The 22155-nt window shown below is 38.7% G+C and overlaps 1 protein-coding gene across 1 annotated transcript in view; it reads right to left on the minus strand.

Moving 5' to 3' along the window:
* LOC150081423 (organic cation transporter protein-like) overlaps positions 1-22155 on the minus strand; it is a 102315-nt gene that overhangs the window by 19593 nt on the left and 60567 nt on the right. Inside the window, exons 6-7 of the mRNA XM_090380197.1 lie at positions 14726-14820; positions 1798-2012 (exon numbers count right to left, since the gene is read on the minus strand). Coding sequence (XP_090236323.1) covers positions 1798-2012; positions 14726-14820 — 310 coding nt within the window. The remainder of the gene's footprint in view (positions 1-1797; positions 2013-14725; positions 14821-22155) is intronic.

Below are 22155 nucleotides of genomic sequence, written 5' to 3' on the forward strand. Positions count from 1 at the left end.
TATAAAACTTCCTTTATAGCATCATAGTAATCTATCAGATTACTATGATGATTACTATCAGATTACTATGAACCAAGGCAGGCTAGTGCCACATCAAAGCTTTTTAAGCATTTAGATTTAAGAAAGGAAATGCTGCCATACCCCACAAGCTGAAAAGGTTTCAGTAATGCTGTATTCATTATACTACCACCCTGCTACATGAAAAGGTTCCATCTGATACTATACACTTTGTTGCTCCTTGGAGCTGGCACCTAAATACAGTAACTTACAAGCTTTCATCTTAACATAGCTGTGCCACGAGGTGTGGAAAAATAATGATCAAAGGCATTTTGTCAGCAGTAAAGGCACTACAACTAAATATGAAAAAAGTTCAAAAGAAATGAATAACATGAGCAATAATACTTTAGTGCCCTTTGAAAATGTTTAATTTAAACAAATGGTAGCACGTTTATGATGTCAGCCCTTAAAATTATTAACTGTCTTCTAATTATTATTTATTTCATATATGAGGCTATTAAATAATGAGACTGTTCATGCAGCCATTACACACTACCTGTGAAACAAAAGTTACAGCAGTTGGCCGTGAGCCTTTCTCTAGTTTTCTGCCAAGTCACGTTCCAACCTGCTCATTTGCTTTGCAGTGAGACAGGTTTTCATTACCTTATGCTTTAGCAGTTTGCCAGAAAAATAACAGACAAAAGAATTGAACAATGAATCAACCTCAAATTTTTAACAACAGTAAAGAAACACCAACTGAAAGTTATTATGTCAAGCTTATGGGGGAGACACTATGTCAAGAGTTTGCATGTTTGTTTGAATGGCATAAAAGATTTTTAGAAGGAAGAGAAAATGTAGAAGATGATGAATGATCAGGTTGTCCTGTATCCATGAAAACTGATGAAAATGTGGACCAGGTAAGGACATCGATTAGAAGTGATCGTCATTTAAACATTAGAATGGTTGTATCAGAACTCAACATGGACAAACAGACAAATTTTAAATGAAAATTTAGGTATGAGAAAAGTGTGTGCTAAGATGGTACAAAAAATTCTGAATGAAAATCAGAGAATGAGAAGATCCAGATACTTTCTTAGTACTGTAATCACTTGCAATGAAAATTGGCTGCTCCAATAAGATCCAGAAACTAAAAGACATCAATGCAACGAAGACAAAACAATCCCCCAGACCAAAAAAAGCAATAATGTCAAAATCAAAAATGAAAACCATGCTGCTTGTTTTCTTCAATATTAAAGGAATTATTTATGGCTGAATATGTCCCCAAATCAGACTGTCAATCAAACATACTACACTGAAGTACTGATGGAGCTGCAAGAAAAAATTCAAAGGAAGAGACCTCAACTGTAGGAGGATGGTTGGATGCTCCATCAAAACAATGCTCCAGCACAAAATGTGCTCTCTATTTGCCAGTTTCTGGCCAAAAAACAAATCCCTGTGTTCACCATGAAACCTACTTGTCAGATCTAGCCCCTTGTGACGTTTTTCTCCTCCCTAAACTGAAAAGTATACTTAAGAAGTTGAAGACCAAAAAAATTATTGAAGAGTTAAAAGGGCTTACAGAAGATGACTTCCAGGAATGTTACTGTACCTGGAAGAAACCTATGGAACAGTGGGTGCAAGCCCAAGGCAATTATTTTGAAGGGGATAACTTGTAAGGTACAAAATATTTCATTATATTTATTTGTTAAAAGTGTCATTTTGACTATTTCAGCTTGCCCATGATAAGATTATTTTTTAATAAAAAAATCTTAAAAAACAATTGAAAAAAATGTTACTCACCCTCAGGTGCCCACAGAGTTAACATACATGCCACACCTCCAATAACCATAGTTCCCATTATTGATATTCTTCGCCCCAAATATCTGATAATAAATAAACAGGAAAAGTATGATAGAAATTCAACTGCTCCTGATGCAGCAAAATTAACAAAAGGGTCGCCAGCTAGATCATTGGTATTTAAAGACAATCCATAGTAGATAAAGGCATTGACAAACCTAGGCAAAAAAAATAACTTATATTAATTTTAAGGTCATATATCAATAATTAATGTTGGTCATATGCTATGCATTTAACAATTTAAAAACAGTATTACACAAGCATAATGTAATGCCACACCAGTTAGACTGCATGTTAAGTACTGTATATAAAAGATATACAGTCTGAAAGCCTCATTTTAGAAAGAGGAAAAGAGGCAAAAAAAGGGTATTCTTACCAAGAAAGACCTTGGTAAACTAAGGTCTTAATTGAGTAAACTAAATGCTGATGTTATTCCTACTCTTTCTTTGCAAAAATTTGCTTTCAACCAGAAAGTAACTGACTGTTGAAACAAATTTCCATCTGGTATTGTGGAAATGGGTGGTTTGATTAGATTTAAATTTAAATTCTGGAGGTACAAATTTTTTTTTTTTAGTACCGCCAGAGAAAAGTTGCAGATTCTAAAGGAAACTGATCTGCTGATTCCAAAAATACTAAAATAATGTCCCTATCACATTTCCATTGAAAGATATAATGAAATTTTATTAACTTAATGAATGATCAATTTCGAATATCATATAATAATATGTATGCTATTTTAAAAATAGGTCTTATTCATTTTAAAATATATTAATCAAACATATCACATACTACTTGGTGCTGGTTTCTTAAAAGGGAAAGCAAAATGGATGTAGATGAAAGCATTACACCTGCTTGCCACTTACAAATTTTGAGAGGAAAAACAGATGGGAATGAAGAAAAGGAATTTTAAAAGGCACTCAATGAAGCAATTTGTTAAACTGAAGCTTTTCTCGGTAAGAGCACCCCTTTGTTCCCCTCACCAACCTGGTTGCCCTTCTCTGTACCTATTCAAGCAGCTCTTACATCGTTCTGAAAATGAGGCCTCCTGAGCTGTATACAGTACTCAAGATATGGCATAACATTGCCTTGTACAATGGGATAATCACCTGCCTATTCCTGCTAACAAAATTCCTGTATATCATTGACAAAACCCATGAGCTGTCCTGGCAACCTGTCTCCAGCACTCAGAGAACTTCATATTAGACTGTACAATTACTCCAGATCCTTTTCATTTTCCACTACCTCGAGTGTACTACCATACTGTTGATACTTTACTCTAGGATTACTGCTACCCATATTCAGTACCTTGCATCAATGTTGAACTTCAATTGCCATTTCTCAGCCCACCTGCCTAAATTTTCTAGATCTTGTAGAAGCAGTATACCTCCATTACTGTCACTAACCATGCTGCCAACTTTTGTATCATCGAAAACTTAGACATTAAGCCTGATATGCCTTCATCAGTATCACTGATAAATATTAAAAACAACAATGGGCTTAGTAGTGAACCTTTGGGAACTCCACTAATAACATTGGTCCACAAAGAGCAGTGCCCATTGATAACGACCGTCTGTCATCTTCCATTTAACCATCCCTTTATCCATAGCAGTAACCGGCCCTTAATGCCACATTGCTCCAGTTTGTATAGCAGTCTTTTATGTGTAACAGTATCAAAAGCCTTCCTGAAATCCAAGTATATTTTGTCAAAATTATTTTTTGCATCCAGTTCTTTGGTCACTGCATCATAGTAATCTATCAGATTAGTTAGACAAGACTGCCCCTTAACAAATCTGTGTTGTGATAGCATATAATTGCATGCCTCTCCAGATGTCTTGCATTACTTCTTTAACCAGCGATTCCATTATTTTCCCTGGAACAGATATTAAGCTAACAGGTCTTTAATTACTGATGTTGCCTTTAGATCCCCCTTTATGAATTTGGATACATTTGCACATCTCCAGTCCATAGGGATCTCCCCTGAATCCAAGGATGCACTCATAATTATGGCTAAGGGTTTGCTTACCTCCTTTGCTGCCTACCTTAATATAACTGGATAGATTTCATCCATCCCATCCATTTAGCTTCTCGTTAAGAGTTTGATAAACTTCTGGCATCCCCTTTCCTAAAGCATTTCTCATGTGTGAATGTAGATGCAAAATACTTATTCGGCCTTTCAGCAACCTGAGCAGGATCATCGATAGTTAAACCATTGACATCAAGTGGACTAATGTAATTTAAACTCATTCCTTCTACTGTTAATATATGTAAAGTAGTCCTTACTGCTTTTTTTGGCATTCTTTGCCAGAGATGTCTCAAAATATATCTTGCATTACTTAACCTCCTTAGTGATTTTACTGCAGACATGTTTATATCTACCACTGGCTTCTGTATCATCTCATAATTTATATCCATCCCATGCATTTTTCTTCTCTGCCATGTGTCTCAACAGTTAATCTGACATCCATTTAAGTCTAAACCTTGAATAGTAATTCTTAGTTACTATGAAAAGCCTAGTAGCTTCTATGATTATTTTCCCTGAATGCGTCCCATTTAGAATTTGTTGGTGATAACTTCATTAGTTGTTCTCGCTGTATAGAATTTATAACTGTCTAAGACCACTCTAGTCTCCTTTATGAAAGCAAAACCCTTCCCTTTACCCTTGATGCTAGTCACATCTTTAAATAAATCTCACATCAATACACTGTGACCACTGCCATCTAGTGGTTTTTTATATGCATATTCCTAATGCATGAAGAATCACTGCTGATAATCAGATCAAGACTAACTCTCTCTCTCTCTCTCTCTCTCTCTCTCTCTCTCTCTCTCTCTCTCTCTCTCTCACATGCTGCTATAGAAAACTGTCATCCAATAAATCCACAAAAGTCATGCTAGTATGTGAGTGAACAACCCATAAGTTCCATTCATTATCTGGAAAGTTAAAATCCCCCATTATAAGACATTCTGACTTACTGGCCCATTCTATTTCTCTCTGCAGTTGTTTGTTGTTCTCATCACAGTCACTCAGCCTACAGTGCACTCCTATTCTCATTTTTGTTTTCCCAGGGCTTATGTCATGCTAAACTGACTCAACATTGCACTGGCCACCCAACCTAGTATTGCTATGCATGCACCTGTTCATACTCCTAGTTATCCTAACATAGCCCATGTATTTACTTATTCCATGATGACTCCCAGAAGTGCTTGAAATCCCCAGCACCTTGCTTTCCAAGCTGCTGCTGTTCATTCCAATAGAAGCAGTGCATGAATCAATTTTGCCTCTGCCTGCAGCTATTGTTAATATATTAGTCTATATATCCCCCCCCCAAAAGCTAGCAACTTCCAATCCACTTAACACTGCCTTGATAGCAGTAGCCAATATTCTCCCACCCTGCAGAAGCAGTTTCTCCTGTTAGCAAGCACAGACCTCACTGAGAAAAATTCTATGATGATTGCTGTTATGATTGTTATTTGTTTTTTTAGGAGCATTAGCAACTAAGGCCATATTGCTCCGGGGATATGCGGTGGTCATTTCCTGACCTTTCCGCATCCTCCGTATTTGGTGGTGACGGGCTTGAACCCCAGTGGTGCTACGCACTGCTGCTCCTGCCCACCTGGCTATGGAAGCGCCAAAAAATTCTACCTAGTGAGTCTTATACTCTCTCTCCAGGACCAAACTGATTGACAAGGTTCTCATTATGTACTCCCTCTATCATGTCTGGTCAGAATTGCAGACACTTCCAAATTTAACCTCAACTCACAACTTTTTCTCAACATTGCCCTGTACTTTTTAATTAAATCCTCAGATCTCCTACTCTTAATGTCTTAGTGCCAACATATACAACAATATTACTTTTTGTGTCCTTAAAAGATGATATCTGATCTACAACATCAACTTCTGCCCCTGGCAAACATACCCTGGTCCTATTCCACCTATCCTTTTTGCACAACATATTTCCCATTTCCCTGACAATATAGTCACTGACAATAGCTACCTCCTATGGGACCAGTGCATTCTACCTTGGGGATTGCTACTCTGTTGGTTGATGCACAAGTATAAGCTCTGGTGTTGATGGGGGCAGCTGAGAGCTTTGTGGACCTCCAACTAAATCCTTCAAGGACATTTAAATTGTTTGTCAAGCCCTCATGAATGCCCATCAGCACACCAAGTTGATACCTAACACCTTCACACCCTTTACATCGATACACAAAGACATCTATCTCTCTTTTTTTTTTTTTTTTTTTTTTATGTGAACCCCAAATACGAGAGGTATTAGAACCTATAGTACTTAGTACCATGCTTGGGTTGGAAGTTGAGAAGACGAAAGAAGATATTTGTTGACATTAGACTTGAACTTCTGTAGATTGTAATTTTCAGGAAATACGTATGAAGGAAGGTTGTTCCAGAAAACGGCAGTTGAATGAATAAATGAGAAAGATGAAAAGTTGGTTCTGTGGGTTTGAAGTTGGACAGTAGATGAATGTTGGCCGGTGGCGGCATGTGTTCGGACTGTTTTGAAAGAGAGAGTGGGAATTATAAAAGCCAATTCAGAAGAACAGTGCCCATGGAAGTATCTGTAGAAGAAGCATGCAGCAGAAACAGTACGTCTATGAGAAAGCAAGTGGAGAGACTCTGTTAGAGATGAATCATTAATTAACCTAACTGCCCTCTTCTGAATGGAATCAAGAAGCCTGAGAGAGGTTTTGGGGGGCACCACCCCAGATGTGGGAACAATATTCCATGGCTGGGCGGATTTGCGATTTATACAGAGTGAGCAGCTGTTTGGAAGAAAAGTAACGCCGAGAGCGAAAGAGAAAACCAAGTTTTTTAGATGCAGAGGAAGCAATATTTGTAATGTGCTTGTGCCAAGAGAGATTAGAAGTCAGGGTAATCCCCAAAAGAGATATATCATTTTGCCTAGAAATCGGAGTGTCACTAAACATAAGCATAGGAGCAGAAGAATCCTTTTTGCGAGATATAAGACAAGACTGAGTTTTAGAAGGGTTGAAATCAACTAAGTTGTCTTTGCCCCACTGGAGAATTACCTGAAAATCAGCATTTAAGGAATTGGTAACAGATTTTCGAGAAGTTGAAGCTGATTGAGCAGGACAAGGTTTCTCAAAATGGAAAGTGGAATGCAGTGTGCTATCATCAGCAAAACTATGGATAGAATTTCCAGTCAATGGATGAAGGTCATTAATATACAAGAGGAAAAGAGTGGGGGAAAGAACTGAACCTTGGGGGACACCGGCATTAGTGGAGAAGTTAGAAGACAGAGAGCCATCTACCATCACCCTCAGTGAGCGATTAGAGAGAAAACTGGATAACCAATTACTAAAAACAGTTGGCAAACTATAAGATGGAAGCTTGTTTAGAAGACCTTTATGCCAAACATCAAAAGCCTTTGAGATGTCAAGAGCAACTGCTTGTGTTTCACCGGAGTTTTCCATTGAATTTTCACATAAATGGGTAACATAAGCCAGAATATCACCAGTGGAGCAACACTGACAGAATCCATACTGGCGATCGTTGATCAGACGGAAGGTTTCTAGGTAGTTTAAGAGTTGGCAGTTAATTGATTTCTCCATTACTTTAGAAAGAGTAGAAGTAATTGCAATGGGACGATAATTGGATGGGAGGGATTTGTCACCCTTTTTAGGAACTGGCTGGATATGAGCAAATTTCCAAGCAGAAGGAAAAACACCTTTGGAATAAGAAAGTGAAAAAAGGCGGCAAAGAATAGGAGTAAGTTCAGGAGCACAGGTTTTGAGAACAAGTGGAGAGATACCATCAGGACCTGGAGCTTTCTTAGCATCAAGATTCATCAAAATCCTTCTAATATCCTTTTGACGGAAGACCACAGGAGGCATTGAATGGAGCGTGTTGGGAATGGTGGGAGGTGTTTTACCAAGATCATTAATACATGACCTGGAAGAAAAATGGGATGCTAGCAGGTCAGCTTTATCCTTGGCTGAAGTGACAACAGAACCATCTGGTTTGGACAGAGGTGGGAGCAGAGATGGGCAAAAGTTGCGGCCAATAGCTTTGGCAAGAGACCAGAATGCTCGGCTACCATTAGGGCAAGAAGCAAGTTTTCTACTCTTAGCCTGTTCAAACTCTAGTTTGGACTGATTAATAACCGCTTTACAATTGTTGCGAGCTTTGGTGTAGGCAGAAAATGAATCTGAAGAATTAGAAACAAGCCAATTACGATATGCAACGTTCTTCTCTTGGACAGCCTTAGCACATTTATTGGAAAACCAAGGTTTAGATAAAGGGCGAGATTTTAAAGTGGAGTGTGGGATAAAGAATTCCATTCCTTCAAGAATAATTTCACTGACACGATCTGAGCAAACGTTGACATCAGAAGTTTTGAAACAGTAATCCGACCAAGGAAAAGAAGAAAAGAAGTCTCGCAGGTCATCCCATTTTGCATTCTTGTAATGCCAAACAACACGAGGTTGGGAATAGCCATGAGATAAAGGTTCCATTGGAGAAGAGACAATCACCAAGTTGTGATCTGAAGTGCCTAAAGGACCTCTCACTTCGACCGTGTACTTAGAAGGGTTGTTTGTGAGAAAAAGATCAAGCGTATTGGCTGTATGATTCGGATTGTCCAGTATTCTTGTAGGTAAATGAACAATCTGTGCTAGGTCATTAGTAATTGCAAAAGCCTCAGCATCTCGACCTGCTAGGTTGGTGTGACTAGATAACGGAAGCCAGCTGGAGTTGTGAACATTAAAATCGCCAAGGAAAATTACCTCACTGTTAGGAAAGTTGGACTGGAGAAAGTCAAGTTGCAAAGAGAGGAAGTCAAAGAGCTCCAAGTGATTAGTGGAGTTAGGAGAACAGTAGAGACAACAGATGAATTTGACACAATGAGGTAGAGAGATTTTAAGCCAGAGAAGATCAAAGAGAGGAGATTCCAAATTGCCAAGTCTCTGACGGAATATCAGAACGGACATATGCACAAGTACTACCTTTGAGGTGAAAGGAATCATACAGTGAATAATTTGGGCATCTGAGATGAGCAGTAGTTGAATCAACCGATAACTGAGATTCTGTCAGAAAAAGTACATGGGGTTTGGCAGACTGCAAGTGGAAATGGACATCGTTGAGATTAGAATTGAGACCACGTATATTTGTGAAATGAATTAGGAAGTGCTTGGGAGGTTTAGATCTTTTCACAGATAAGCTTGCTATATTAGTTTTACAATTCATGGTATATTCAATAGTAAGAAAAAGTGAGTGGGGCATGCTGTATGAAGTAATGAAATTTTTGGATATGGCGTACACGTAAGAATATACCCAGATCCTTGACATAACGTGGCCTCAACAATGCTCCCCGCATGCACACTACTCGGACTCCCTCCAGTCACTATCTGGCAGAGTAGAGGTAGCAAGATTATACACTAGCTGATCCGGAAGCCTCCTAGAGAGTTACCAATAGGTTCGGTCCAGTGTACTAACTAGCGGCCGGCCTGCAAACACCATTTTAGAGCTGTACCCTCGAAATGTAAGGAATATTGGATCTCGCCACGACTTTCATCATAACCTCAAAAATCATCAATCATACTGCATGATGGAAGAGATAGGGAAGGGTTGACCGGAACTTAGCTCTAGAGACTAAACATGGGTTCCACCACTTCAAGCCTCCAATAAGCAAAGTGGTGGTATTTCACCAGTTGATGAGAGTCATCTACCACCTAGTGGTAGATGACTCTCATCAATCTATCACCAAGTGAGACATCTATCTCTCTTGGTCGTATCATGTTCCATTCCAGATAGATCTGAAAACATCAAACAAGTAGAATATTTTATGAGGCTGTGATTAGGAGGACAACCATCCTCCCTCAGTTCTATCTGAGCCACAGCACCCCTGTTATTTTGAACCTTTTTTCTTTTCTTCTGTGGTCTGGTCTTCAAATTCAATTTAATTGAGAATACTACACTAAAATAATATACTTAAATGTAATAATAACACTATGCAGAAATAATATGTATTATGCTATCAAATTTATTACTACATTTACTTATCCACCGAGAATAAGTAACAATAGTCTTCTCCATAGGTGAAGCATTATTTATTCATGGTGGTGCAATACTATATAAACTCGTTGTGAAGGTATTTACAATAGGAGATATAATTAAAACAATGCATTCAAACTACCTTGGTAGTAGATATGATGTGTGTGCATTTCCCATGCATAAGTAAACTCCTTGATAACACTGTTTTATTGATAGTAACTTAATAGTTTAACATGATACTTGATCCTTTAGATTGTCACAGACATTCTCTCAGGTATGCCAAGCTGGGCTTACTACCTGGAAGTCTAAAACACCGATGGAACTGATATTCGGGTGACACTCAAGTCAAGTGCACCTAATTTCAGCAAATCTGGTCGGTCTGTGACAGCCAAGTTCTCTGCTTGCATTTCACAATGGTGGGACTGTTAGTAACCCTGGGTATAACCCCCCCCACAGTGTATGGTTTTTTTATAGTGTTTTTTGTCTGGCAGCATCAGGGGTTCCCCCCCCCCCAACTCTGCATTGTTACTCTGTATAAGGAAAGGGTGTGTGTTAGTGTGTGTTTTGTGAGGTATTAGTGTGAGTTGTGTTGTTCTTCTAGCCACTTATCCTGGGGGCCTGTGGAGAGCTACCAACACCCAGTTTCTGTCACTGCCCTGGGAAGGCAGGCCAGGACTGCAGCAGAGAATAGCTTTGGTGGGGTGAACCCTGTGGTAGTGTAGGCTTCCAGAGAGAGCCAAAAAATTAAATAAATAAAAATTTATTGGAAACAGAAACAGGGAAGATAGACAGAAGTAAGATAAAAGGGGAACAGGAAAAGAGGGAGGCTATAGCAAAGGAGCCCACCTGGTTGGAAAGGGGTGACAGCAAAGGGTTCCCTGGAACAGGAAGCCTATCCTGGTCCAAAGGGGGAGTGAAAGAGGGTGGTGGGGTCAGCCACCAAGTGAAAATGGGGTAGGGGGCCACCAAAGGTGGGGGAAAGGGAATGGGCAGGAGACACAACCACCCCAGATGGTAGGAATGAAAGAACGTAGGGAAAGAGATTCCTATGGTATGGAGTCCACATCAGACACCGTAATCCCACCTGGCCTGGGCTAGTTCAAGTGGTCAGTGTCAACATCCTACACCATTCCAGCTAGGAAAAGCGAACAGCATAGTATCAGCATGGATGATGTTGGGGTCCATAAGGTTCCCATGACCATCCGTCTATCCGGTAGAAAGGCCAGAATAGAACATGCAATTAATATCATTCACTCACACACCATTTTTGTTTCCTATATATTTTTTTTTGCATTTTATACTTTTTTCTTACATTTTATGTCTTAGTTTTTTTCCCCTTACATTTCAAAGAAAATGTTTTATAGTTTTTACAGGTATAAATCCCATGTACAAGTCCTGAAATACAGCACCTAGCATACTGGAGGTGACCACCCAGTTGCAAACCAACATAAGCAAGGGTCAAAGTGTAGTGCCTACACCACACAGATGAATGCCACCCCCTCCGTGTTACTAAGCAATACTAGGTAATAGATGACTCTCATCAACTGGTGCAATACTACCACTTTGCTTATTGGAGGCTTGAAGTGGCAGAACCCATGTTAGTCTCTAGAGCAACTCCCCCATCTCTTCCATCATGTAGTATGATTGATATCTTTTGAAGTTGCGATGGACATCATGGCAAAATCCAGTCTTCATTACATTTCAAGAGTACAACTCTAAAACAGTGTTCACAAGCCAGCCACTAGGTAGTCCACCAGACCGAATCTATTGGTAATTCTCTAGTAGGCTTCTGGAATCAGCTAGTGTATAATCCTGCTGCCTCTACTCTGCCAGATAGTGACTGGAGGGAGTCTGAGTAGTGTATATGCAGAGGACATTGTCGAGCCCACATTATGTCAAGGAGCTGGGTATATTCTCACCATGTGTACCAGAAACTGGGTTTTTTTTTTGTTCAGCAAAACAGGCAAATCGACCAGAGAACACACACAATTTACAGTCATAATACATATATGGATATATATAAGAGATTATGGGTGGCCCTAAAATAATAATTTGTATTTTGTAGTTACTATGAGTATGCCATATCCAAAAATTTCATTACTCCATACAGCATGTCTTCCCCACCTTTTCTTACTACTGAATTGTAAAACGAATTGTCAAATTTCACATGAATTGGCAAACGAATAGAACAAAATTCTTCCAAACATTTACTCAGTTCTAATCTCAAAGATGTCCATTTCCAAACTCCATGTACTTTTTCTGACAGAATTCCAGTTATTGGTTGATTCAACTACTGCTTATTTCAGTTGTCCAAATTATTCGTTGTACAATTCCTTTCGCTTCATAGGTGGTAATTTTGCATATGTCCTTGCTGATATTCCATGTCAAAGACAGTAATTTGGAATCTCTTCTTTTCGATCTTCTCTGGCTTAAAATATCTCTACCACATTCTTTCAAATTCATCTGTTGCCTCTATCATTCTCCCAACTCCACTAATTTTCTAACAATCTTACTTTCCTAACAGTGAAGTGATTTTCCTTGGTGATTTTAATGTTCACAACTCCACCTGGCATCCATTTTCTAATTACACAGACCCAGAAGGTCGAGATGCTGAGGCTTTTGCAATTACTAATCACCTTACACAGATTGTTCATTTATCTACCGGAATACCAGATAGTCCTAATCACGCTTGATCTTTTTCTCACAAACAAACCTTCTAAGTACATGGTCAAGGTGAGTAGTCCTCTAGGTACCTCAGATCATAACTTGGTGATGATCACAACTCTTCTGCAATAGAGCCTTTCTCTCATGGTCATTCTCAACCTCGTGTTGTTTGGCATTACAAGGATGCAAAATGGGATGATCTGAGGGATTTCTTTTCTTCTTCTTCTTGGTTGTATTACTGTTTCAAATCTTCTGATGTCAACGTTTGCTCAGATCGTGTCAGTGAAATAATTCTTGTAGCGATGAAATCCTTTATTCCACTCTACAACTTAAAGTCTTGTCCCTTGTCTAAACCTCGGTTTTCCAATAAATGTGCTAAGGCTGTTCAAGATAAGAAGGTCGCATATTGCAGTCGGCTTGTACCCAAATCTCCAGATTCATTTTCTGCCTACATCAAAGCTCACCACAATTGTAAAGCAGTTTTTAATCATTCCAAGACTAATTTTAATCAGTCCAAGCTAGATTTCGGACAGGCTGAGAGCAGAAAACTTGCTTCTTGTCCAAATGATAGTCGAGCATTCTGGTCTCTTGCCATAGCCATTAGGCTTTAGCCATAACTTTTGTCCATTTCTGTTCCCACCTCTGTCAAAACCAGATGGTTCTATTGCCACTTCGCCCAAAGATAAAGCTGACCTGCTAGCATCCTACTTTGTTTCCAACTTGTATATTGATGATCTTGGTAAATCACCTCCTACCATTCCCAGTACATTCCATTCAATCCCTTCCTGTGGTCTTCCATCAAAAGGATGTAAGAAGGATTTTAAACAACCTTGATGCTAAGTAGGGATTTCATCCCTACTTAGCATCAAGATTTAGGTCCAGGTCCTGATGGTATTTCTCCACTTGTTCTCAGACCTGTGCTCCTGAACTTACTCCTATTCTGGGTCACCTTTTTTTCACTTTCTTATTCCAAAGATGTTTTCCCTTCTGCTTGGAAATTATTTGCTCATATCCAGCCAGTTCCTAAAAAGGGTGACAAATCCCTCCCATCCAATTATTGTCCCATTGCACTTACCTCTACTCTTTCTAAAGTAATGGAGAAATCAATTAACCACCAACTCTTAACCTATCTAGAATCCTTCCATCTTATCGATGACAACCAGTAAGGATTCCATCAGTGTCAATCCACTAGTGATAAGCTGGCTTATGTGTTACCAATCTATGGACAAATTCAATGGAAAATTTTGGTGAAACTCAAGCATTGCTCTTGATATTTCACAGACTTTTGATCATGTTTGGCATAAAGGTCTTCTAAATAAGCTTCCATCTTATGGTTTGCCATCTATTTTTTGTATTTGGCTATCCAGTTTTCTCTCTGACCGCTCACTGTTGGTGATGGTAGATGGCTTTCTGTCTTCTAATTTCCTCACTAATGCTGGTGTTCCCCAAGGTTCAGTTCTTTCTCCCACTCATTTCCTCTTGTATATTAATGACTTTCTTCCATTGTCCGAAAATCCTATCCATAATTTTGTCAATGATAGCACATTGCATTCCACCTTCCAGTTTGAGAAACCTCGCTCTACACAAACAGCTTCAACTTCTCGAATATTCACTAACAATCCTTAAATGTTGATCTTCAGTGAGGCAAAAATAACTTAGTTGACTTCAATCCTTCTAAACCTCAGTCCTGTCTTATATCTCACAAAAAGGATTCTTCTGCTTCTATGCTTATCTTCAATGACACTCTGATTTCTAGACAAGGTCATATATCTCTATTGGGGATTATCCTGAATTCTAATCTCTCTCTTGGCATAAGCACATTACAACTATTGCTTCCACTGCATCGAAAAAATTGGGTTTTCTCTTTTGCTCTCAGCATTACTTTTCTTCTAAAGAGCTGTTCACTCTGTACAAATTGCAAATCTGCCCTGCCATGGAATATTGTTCTCAAATCTGGGGTGGTGCTCCCAAAATCTCTCATGTTTCCAGATTCCATTAAAAAGAGGACAGTTAGGTTAATTAATGACTCATCTCTAACAGAGTCTCTCCATTCTCTGTCTCATAGACATTCCGGTGCTAAGTACTATAGGTTCTAAAACCTCTTGTGTTTGGGGTTTTCAGAAAAAAAAAAAAAAAATTTATACCCCACTGCCTTAAAATAATTTTTTTGCACGAACTTACCAGTTTAAATAAAGGATCAGTGTTGTTCTTCTCAGTCTTGGAGTCTTAAATAGATCTAGCAGGGATCCCTTACTGATTTTCTTTTCATCTTCTTCCTAGAAATGGCATATTTTATTAAATTAAAATTAATGATATTACTAAAATTAAGAGTACAAAATAGCACAGTACACCGTCCTTCCTGTATCTATATTATCCCAGATGACTTATAGGCCTGCCTAGATCTCAGTGCCTAGGATGGACAAAGGCGGTCAGCAAAGAGAAAATTAAAACAGAAAATCACTATGCACACACAGATGTTTCTATATACACATAGTAGTTATAACGTCATTTTCCATTTTTAAAAGTTACTATAACTCAAAACAATGAGTCATATAAAAAAAGTATTTTGTATTGTAATCAGATGGCTCTCTGTCTTCTAATTTCCTCACTAAATTTCATTAATTTCCTCGCTGGTGTTCGCAAAGGTTCAGTTCTTTCTCCCACTCTTCTCGAATATCCACTTTCTTCAAAAATCTTACAAAAATCATGTTTCCATGATATAATATTTAAAAGCAGGAAAGGACTTTATTTTTTTTAAACAATACAAATATTAGTTTAAAATTTGAGAGGCCAGGAGGCTAAGCAATTTATTCACTCCGACAAACAAATAAAATTTTGCATTCATTATAAAAAGCGTTTCGAGAATTCAAATGTTGCTTATTGTAATCATATTAGTATTAGTAATGGCCACATGGTGCAAGAAAGCCTATGGCTTATGCTGCACCAGCCAAAAGAAAAAAAAAAAAAAAAAACCAAACAAAATAATGATAAAAAAAATAAAATAAATAAATAATAATAATTAAAAAAAAAAAGGAAATTAAACCTATCATCCTATCCGCTTCCCTGACCCGAAGGTATTATCCAGATGACCTTTAAATTTCCCCAAACTGTCAGCCTCTACCACCCATGTAGGCAACTTATTCCAGTAATTTATAACTCACTGGCTAAAATAAAACTTCCTGCAGTCCAATCTAAACATTTCCCCCCCGTAACTTGAATTTATATTCCCTAGTTCTAGCATCATTTATAATCTTGAAAATTTCGTCCTCATTCATTTTACTGATGCCTCAACAGAGCCTTAAACACCTCAATCAAATCTCCTCTACGGTGTCTAGTTTCCAAACTCTGCAACCCACATATTTGAAGTCTTTCTTCATAAGGACGCCCTTTTGCCGATCTCACCAAGCGAGTGACCCGTCTTTGCACCCTTTCAAGAAGCTCGATATCTTTCTTTATGTGCAGTTTCCATACTTCGACACAGTATTCCAAGTGTGGTCTAACAAAAGCCTTATAAAATGGGATTATCACGTCCCTATCTCTACTTGCAAAAGTTCGATAGATCATCAATAGGACCCCATGGGCCTTCCTTGCAACCTGTTTACAATGCTCAGAGAATTTCATGTCTGACCGTATCGTAACACCCAAGTCCCTTTCCTCCAATACTGGGTTTAGTTGAACTCCACCAAGTGAAGAAGTTATTTTGGGATTACTGTTTCCCAGGTGTAAAACCTTACACTTTGTTGGATTAAAGCATAGCTGCCATTTTTCTGACCATTCCTGAAGTCTATCTAGGTCTCTCTGAGGAAGCTCAGCTGAGACAGTGGTCATTAACCACTCTACCAATTTTAACATCATCTGCAAATTTAGACATCACGCCCTCTATCCCTTCATCAATGTCGTTTATGAAAATTAAAAACAACAGTGGTCCTAATACTGATCCTTGGGGAACCCCACTTCTTACATCAACCCAATCTGAGGAATAGCCATTTATCACAACCCTCTGCCTCTTGCCTTGAAGCCATCCTGCTATCCATCTAAGCATTTTCTCAGTGATTCCAACCTGTTAGTTTATAAAGCAACCACTCATGTGGGACTTAGCCAAAAGCTTTGCTGAAATCTAAATAAACAATGTCGAAATTATTCCCTAAATCCAGCTGGTGAGTGACCCTTTTGAAATAGCGAACCAGATTTGTTAAACATGATTTTCCCTTTACAAAACCATGCTGAGTATCCTTGAGAATTTCAATTTGATCCAAATGATCCTGAATTCCACCCTTGATCATTGCCTCCATGATTTTCCCTACCACTGAAGTCAGACTGATAGGTCGATAATTTCCCACTTCACCTTTAGAGCCACCCTTATGTATGGGAGATACATTGGCACTTTTCCAATCCAAGGGAATCTTCCCAGAGTCTAGTGATGCTCGCATAATTAGCCTAAATGGTTCAATGCACTCACTTGCCGCCTCCCTTAAGATTATGGGGTATATATTCCATCAACTCCAGGAGCCTTACTTGCCTGTAGGCTCGAAAGTTTTTTCATTAAATAATCTTGCAAAATTTCAATATCATTAATTACATATATTTCAACTTCGCTCCCACAATTTCCCATTGCCACAAAAGGTTTTTCATTTGTAAATATCGATGCAAAATAACTGTTGAGTTCATCTGCAACGGCAGCTGGTGTATTTAATAATATCGCCTTTCCCTTACGTAAAGGTCCGATCTGGTTTGTCCTGCTCTTCTTGGCATTTATATACATGAAGAATTCCTTATCTCCCCTCTTTGCTCTGTTTGCTAGTGATTTTTCATAAACTGCCTTTGCCTGTCGAACCTTTTCTGTGGCTCTATTACAGATCACCTTGTAGCTGTTATAGGCTTCAGTACTTTTTATTGCTCTGTAATAACCTTTCCATGCCACCTTTTTCTGCTCAAGTAATGTGGCAACTTCACTATTCATCCAACTTGGAACCCTCCGCGTGGAATATTTTTTTAATGGTATATACACATTCAAGGCATCTGTGATTAATGTTTTAAAAGCATACCACAGTTCAAATGTGTTCATTCTCTGTGTGATATCTACCCAGTTAATAGAGGCCATGTAGTACTTCTGCTGCTACCTCTCTCATCATCATCCACCATAGAACTCTGTGAACACTTTCTGCTACTGATTCCTCTACTGTCAGCCCTGTTATGTCATCTGATTCATGGATGATGATGATGAGGTCTAGGATATTCATTTCTCTAGTACTTTCCCTGACATGTTGATACAAATAACAGTCATCTAGTTGATTTAAAAATTTTGTTCCCCATGTTGAGTTTCCTTCCCATTTCCAATCAATTAGAGGCAAATTGAAATCACCCATAATAAGACATTTACGCTTACTTGCCCATTCCATTTGAATGTAGAGGCTTTTGTCATAATCTTCACAATCACCTGGTCTGTAGATTACTTCTACTCGCATTATACCTTTGTTTCCAACTATCTTACCCCATACAGATTCTATACTAGCATGTGAAACGTCTGAATCCGGGAAAGCTATCGTCGCACTCAGGCTGCTTCTGATAAGAAGCATTACCCCACCACCCCTTCTATCTACCCTATCCTTCCTAAATACATTGTACAAGCCGTACTGAAACTCATCATCCCCAATTTCTAGGTGGCACCACGTCTCCGTAAGCCCTATTATGCCCGCATTACTTGTTTTAACCAGCAGTTATATTCTTCACCTATAAGACAAAAAACTCAAAGTTATAGCCCTAATTAAGTAATCAACATAAGTTCATTTTAAAATGCTGCCTAGGAAAAAAACACTTTTGATTAAACTTTATTACAAAAGTAGAGATATCATTATTTCAGCTATCAGGTCACATCAAAGAGAGAAAAATACCTCAAGACCACCTTATTTAAGAAGATATATCTTAAACTTCGTAAGTCATTTCAAAGAAATACCTGGAAATGGCCATCCATTAGCATTAAAAGAAGTGATTAGCATTAGCACTAGAAGAGGCATACGATGCAAAAAAGCATGCTTATGCAGCATCAGCCAAAAAAAAAAAAAAAATTGCTCCCATTTCACCCCTCTGTTCGTTCCAAATTCCTGTCCAACTCAGCCTTAAATTTATTTAGGTTATCAACTTCCACAACAAAAGATGGAAGTCTGTTCCACCAATCAACTACCCACTGGCTAAAGGCAAACTTCCACACATCTATCTTACACGTGTCTTTCCTCAATTTGAATTTATGCCCTCTCAGGTGATTATTCTGAGCAAGAGGAAGAATCCCATCAGCACTGAGCATGCTCAAACCATTCAAGGCTTTTTTATACACCTCAAACAGATCAACTCGCAGGTGCCTAGTCACCAGACACCGTAATCTGAAAAACTTAAGCCTTTCTTCGTAAGAGCAACCCTTTTGTTTCATTCACTAATCTTGTTGCCCTTCTCTGTACTGGTTCCAACAGCTTAAAATAAGGCCTCCCAACCTGTATACAGTACTCAAGGAGTGGCCCGACCATTGCCTTATACTAGAAAAATTCCTGTATATCATTGACAAGACACCATGAACTACTCTTGCAGACCATCTGCACTGCTCAGAAAACTTCGTATCTGCCTGCACAATTACACCCAGGTCCTTTTCATTCTCTACCACTGTCAGTGTAGTACCATAAAGTTGATATGTTACTCTGGGGTTACTGCTTCCCATATGTAGTACTTTACATTTGTCAATGTTAAACATCATTTGCCACCTCTCAGCCCATCTGTTCAACTTTTCTAGATCGCGTTGCAGCAGCGTACTGTAATTAGTGTCCTTAACAACCCTGCTGACCTTTGTATCATCTGCAAACTTGGATTTTAAGCCTGATATAAAAAGTAAAGTGCAGCCATTATCAACCCACTGCAGGATGGAAGCCTCCTCAACAATTCATGCTGAGGGAAATGGACCATAATCTGCCACGCTGGTCCAGTGCAGGTTGGCAGATCGACCGTATTCAGCAGTCAGGGGCTTGAACCCCGGTCTACTCAAAGAGCGTGTGCTACTGCACTCCCGCTCTTGCCCACTCGGCTACAGAGGCCATAAGCCTGATATACCATCATCAATATCATTCATAAATACAGAAAACAACAATGGACCCAATGCTGAACCCTGAGGGACTCCACCAATAACATTAGTCCACGAAGAGCAGTGTACATTGATTACCACTCTCTCTTCTCCCACTCAACCATCCCTTTATCCATAGCAGCAATTTGCCTCCAATGCCACACTGCTCCAATTTGTGCAGCAGTCTTCCATGTGCAACAGTATCAAAAGTCTTTCTAAGATTCAAATATATGATATCAAAGTTATTCCCTGCATCCAGTTCCTTTGTGACCACATAATAGTATCCAATCAAACTGGTCAGACAAGACTTCCCCTTAACAAAACCATGCTGTGTCCGAGCTATAACTGAAGTCTTGTCTAGATGATCCTGCAGTGTTTCTTTAACCAGTGCCTCCATTAATTTCCCTGGAACAGAAGTTAAACTAACAGGTCTATACTTGAACACACTGTGCTCTCTGCCACCTAGTGGTTCCTTTATCTGCATGAAGATTCTTTTAATTGCGTTAATTTGATTTTTAATTGTTTTAAATTGATTCGAATTGTGTTAAATTGATTATTTAATTATTTATATTTTACTCTAATGTACCGGTAAGTTGTCGATTTTTTTGGTTTTTCCGTTTTAATTTCTGGAGGGTATCATACGGAAGTGTTCTACGTATTATATTGAGGTAAACGCCTCTTATTATTTTACTAATATTATTATCAACATAGAATATATTGAGTATTACAGCTCTGATTCTTACTATCTAACCACCCTGTATATATATATATATATATACAGTAAACTTCCTTTATAGTGCTTTTGAAAGAATTTTCTTTAAAGAGCAATATAAGGGGGATCTCCACTTCACAGAATTGATCATGATACTAGATCATGATATAAGAAAACTTTGGTAAAAATACTTTCCCCACATGGTTGTCACATGTGTCAAGCACCTTTAACAAGAAAATGACTCTGTGCTTACACATTGCTATCAGTTGCAAATTGCTTGCCAGCCTAGTGCTCCTCTAGGAATCTGAAAAGATGGAAATCATTCGGTGTGAAACTGGATTGTGTGACCCATGGTCCAGAATTCCCTAATTGCAGTGCTGTAACAATTCACATGTGGTCAGTGGTGCATGACTAAGTGTTACTGTGTAGCAACCGAGGACGATTTACAATGAATGGCCATGTGCAACTGATCCAGCATATGACAATAGCACTCAGCATTTTCGGTGTTGTTGTGGTTAAGGTTAAGGAAACACTTTTATGGTCCCAAAACACTTTTGCATGATCTCCTTCTTTGCTGATGGGACTGCTTTGAATTTCTTTGGAGAGATGATCAGTTTTCCCGCATCATGGATGCATTTTTCTTTTGTGATGTTACACGATGCACCTATGTTTTATCACATGTAACAATGTGTCGCAGGAAGCTGCACCACTTTGTGTTGGCAATGCTTTCAGTGGGGGAGAGAATCTCCCACTTAAATAACTTTGAGTTGTTTAGCACCCAGCAACACAAACTTTTATGTAGTCTAGAATGTCATGTAAGGTGTGTACACTATCTTCAGTTGTCTTGCTCAGTTTAATATGTCTGTATTCTTTGATAAAGACATCTGCATGACAAACATTATCATCTAGGGTGAATGTGCTTGGGCATCTGGATCACTGCTCATCTGCTTTTCCATTAGAAAATCAGTGTACTAACACTGTTTCTATGATATGATATTTAATCCACACACACATACACACACTAGTTCATAATGAATTTCCATTGTTCCATAGAAATCAGATCACACTGCACAACTCTATGTTTTTTTATATTTACAGTAGTCCTGCTATCTTGCAAATTCTAGTGTGGCAATATGATGCACAAGTGGGGGAGTCCCATGGTTACATGGAGAAAGAAGTGATGTACATGATCCCTTTACGGAGTCAAGCGTACTCATGAAATAGGCTTTTTTAATGTGAGATGTGTTGATATCTTATTTTTTGAAAGAGACGTGTTCACACACACATACAGGATGTATCATAACATGTGGGACACACTTCAGAGTTGGATTTAGGAACTAAAAACAATAAAAAATAAATAAACATAGGTCTGATTTTCCTTTGTTTCCAAATTACAGCCATTTTTGTGAACTATCTGCTTATGTTTACAGGAAATGCTCAAAATGACCAATGTGCGCCTGAATATAAGTCTGGAAACTCCTCATTGTACACCTCCTCACCTGCTCAAAAGTTCCTGCTGTCTGTCGGATTTTCTGTTCTCGTGCTGATGGGTCTGCCACCATCTGAAAGCTGTTTTCTAAATAAACTAGTTTTTGCAGGTGTTCACATATTCTCTGAAGGGTCATTTATTTGGGACATGATGATTAAGATCTTGCCTCAGCTGCATTGCATCTAGCAAGTTGATACATAAGATACATATCTGCCATCTCTCAAATTGAATAAGCCTGCATTATCACAGCAAATGCACAGTACTAAAATGTTAATAGCTTCTAATGTAGTACTCATGTCAGGAGAACT

The sequence above is a fragment of the Mastigoproctus giganteus genome, chromosome 8, assembly GCF_048544385.1.
Source record: "Mastigoproctus giganteus isolate SK-2022 chromosome 8, ASM4854438v1, whole genome shotgun sequence".
Lineage (NCBI taxonomy): Eukaryota > Metazoa > Arthropoda > Arachnida > Uropygi > Thelyphonidae > Mastigoproctus > Mastigoproctus giganteus.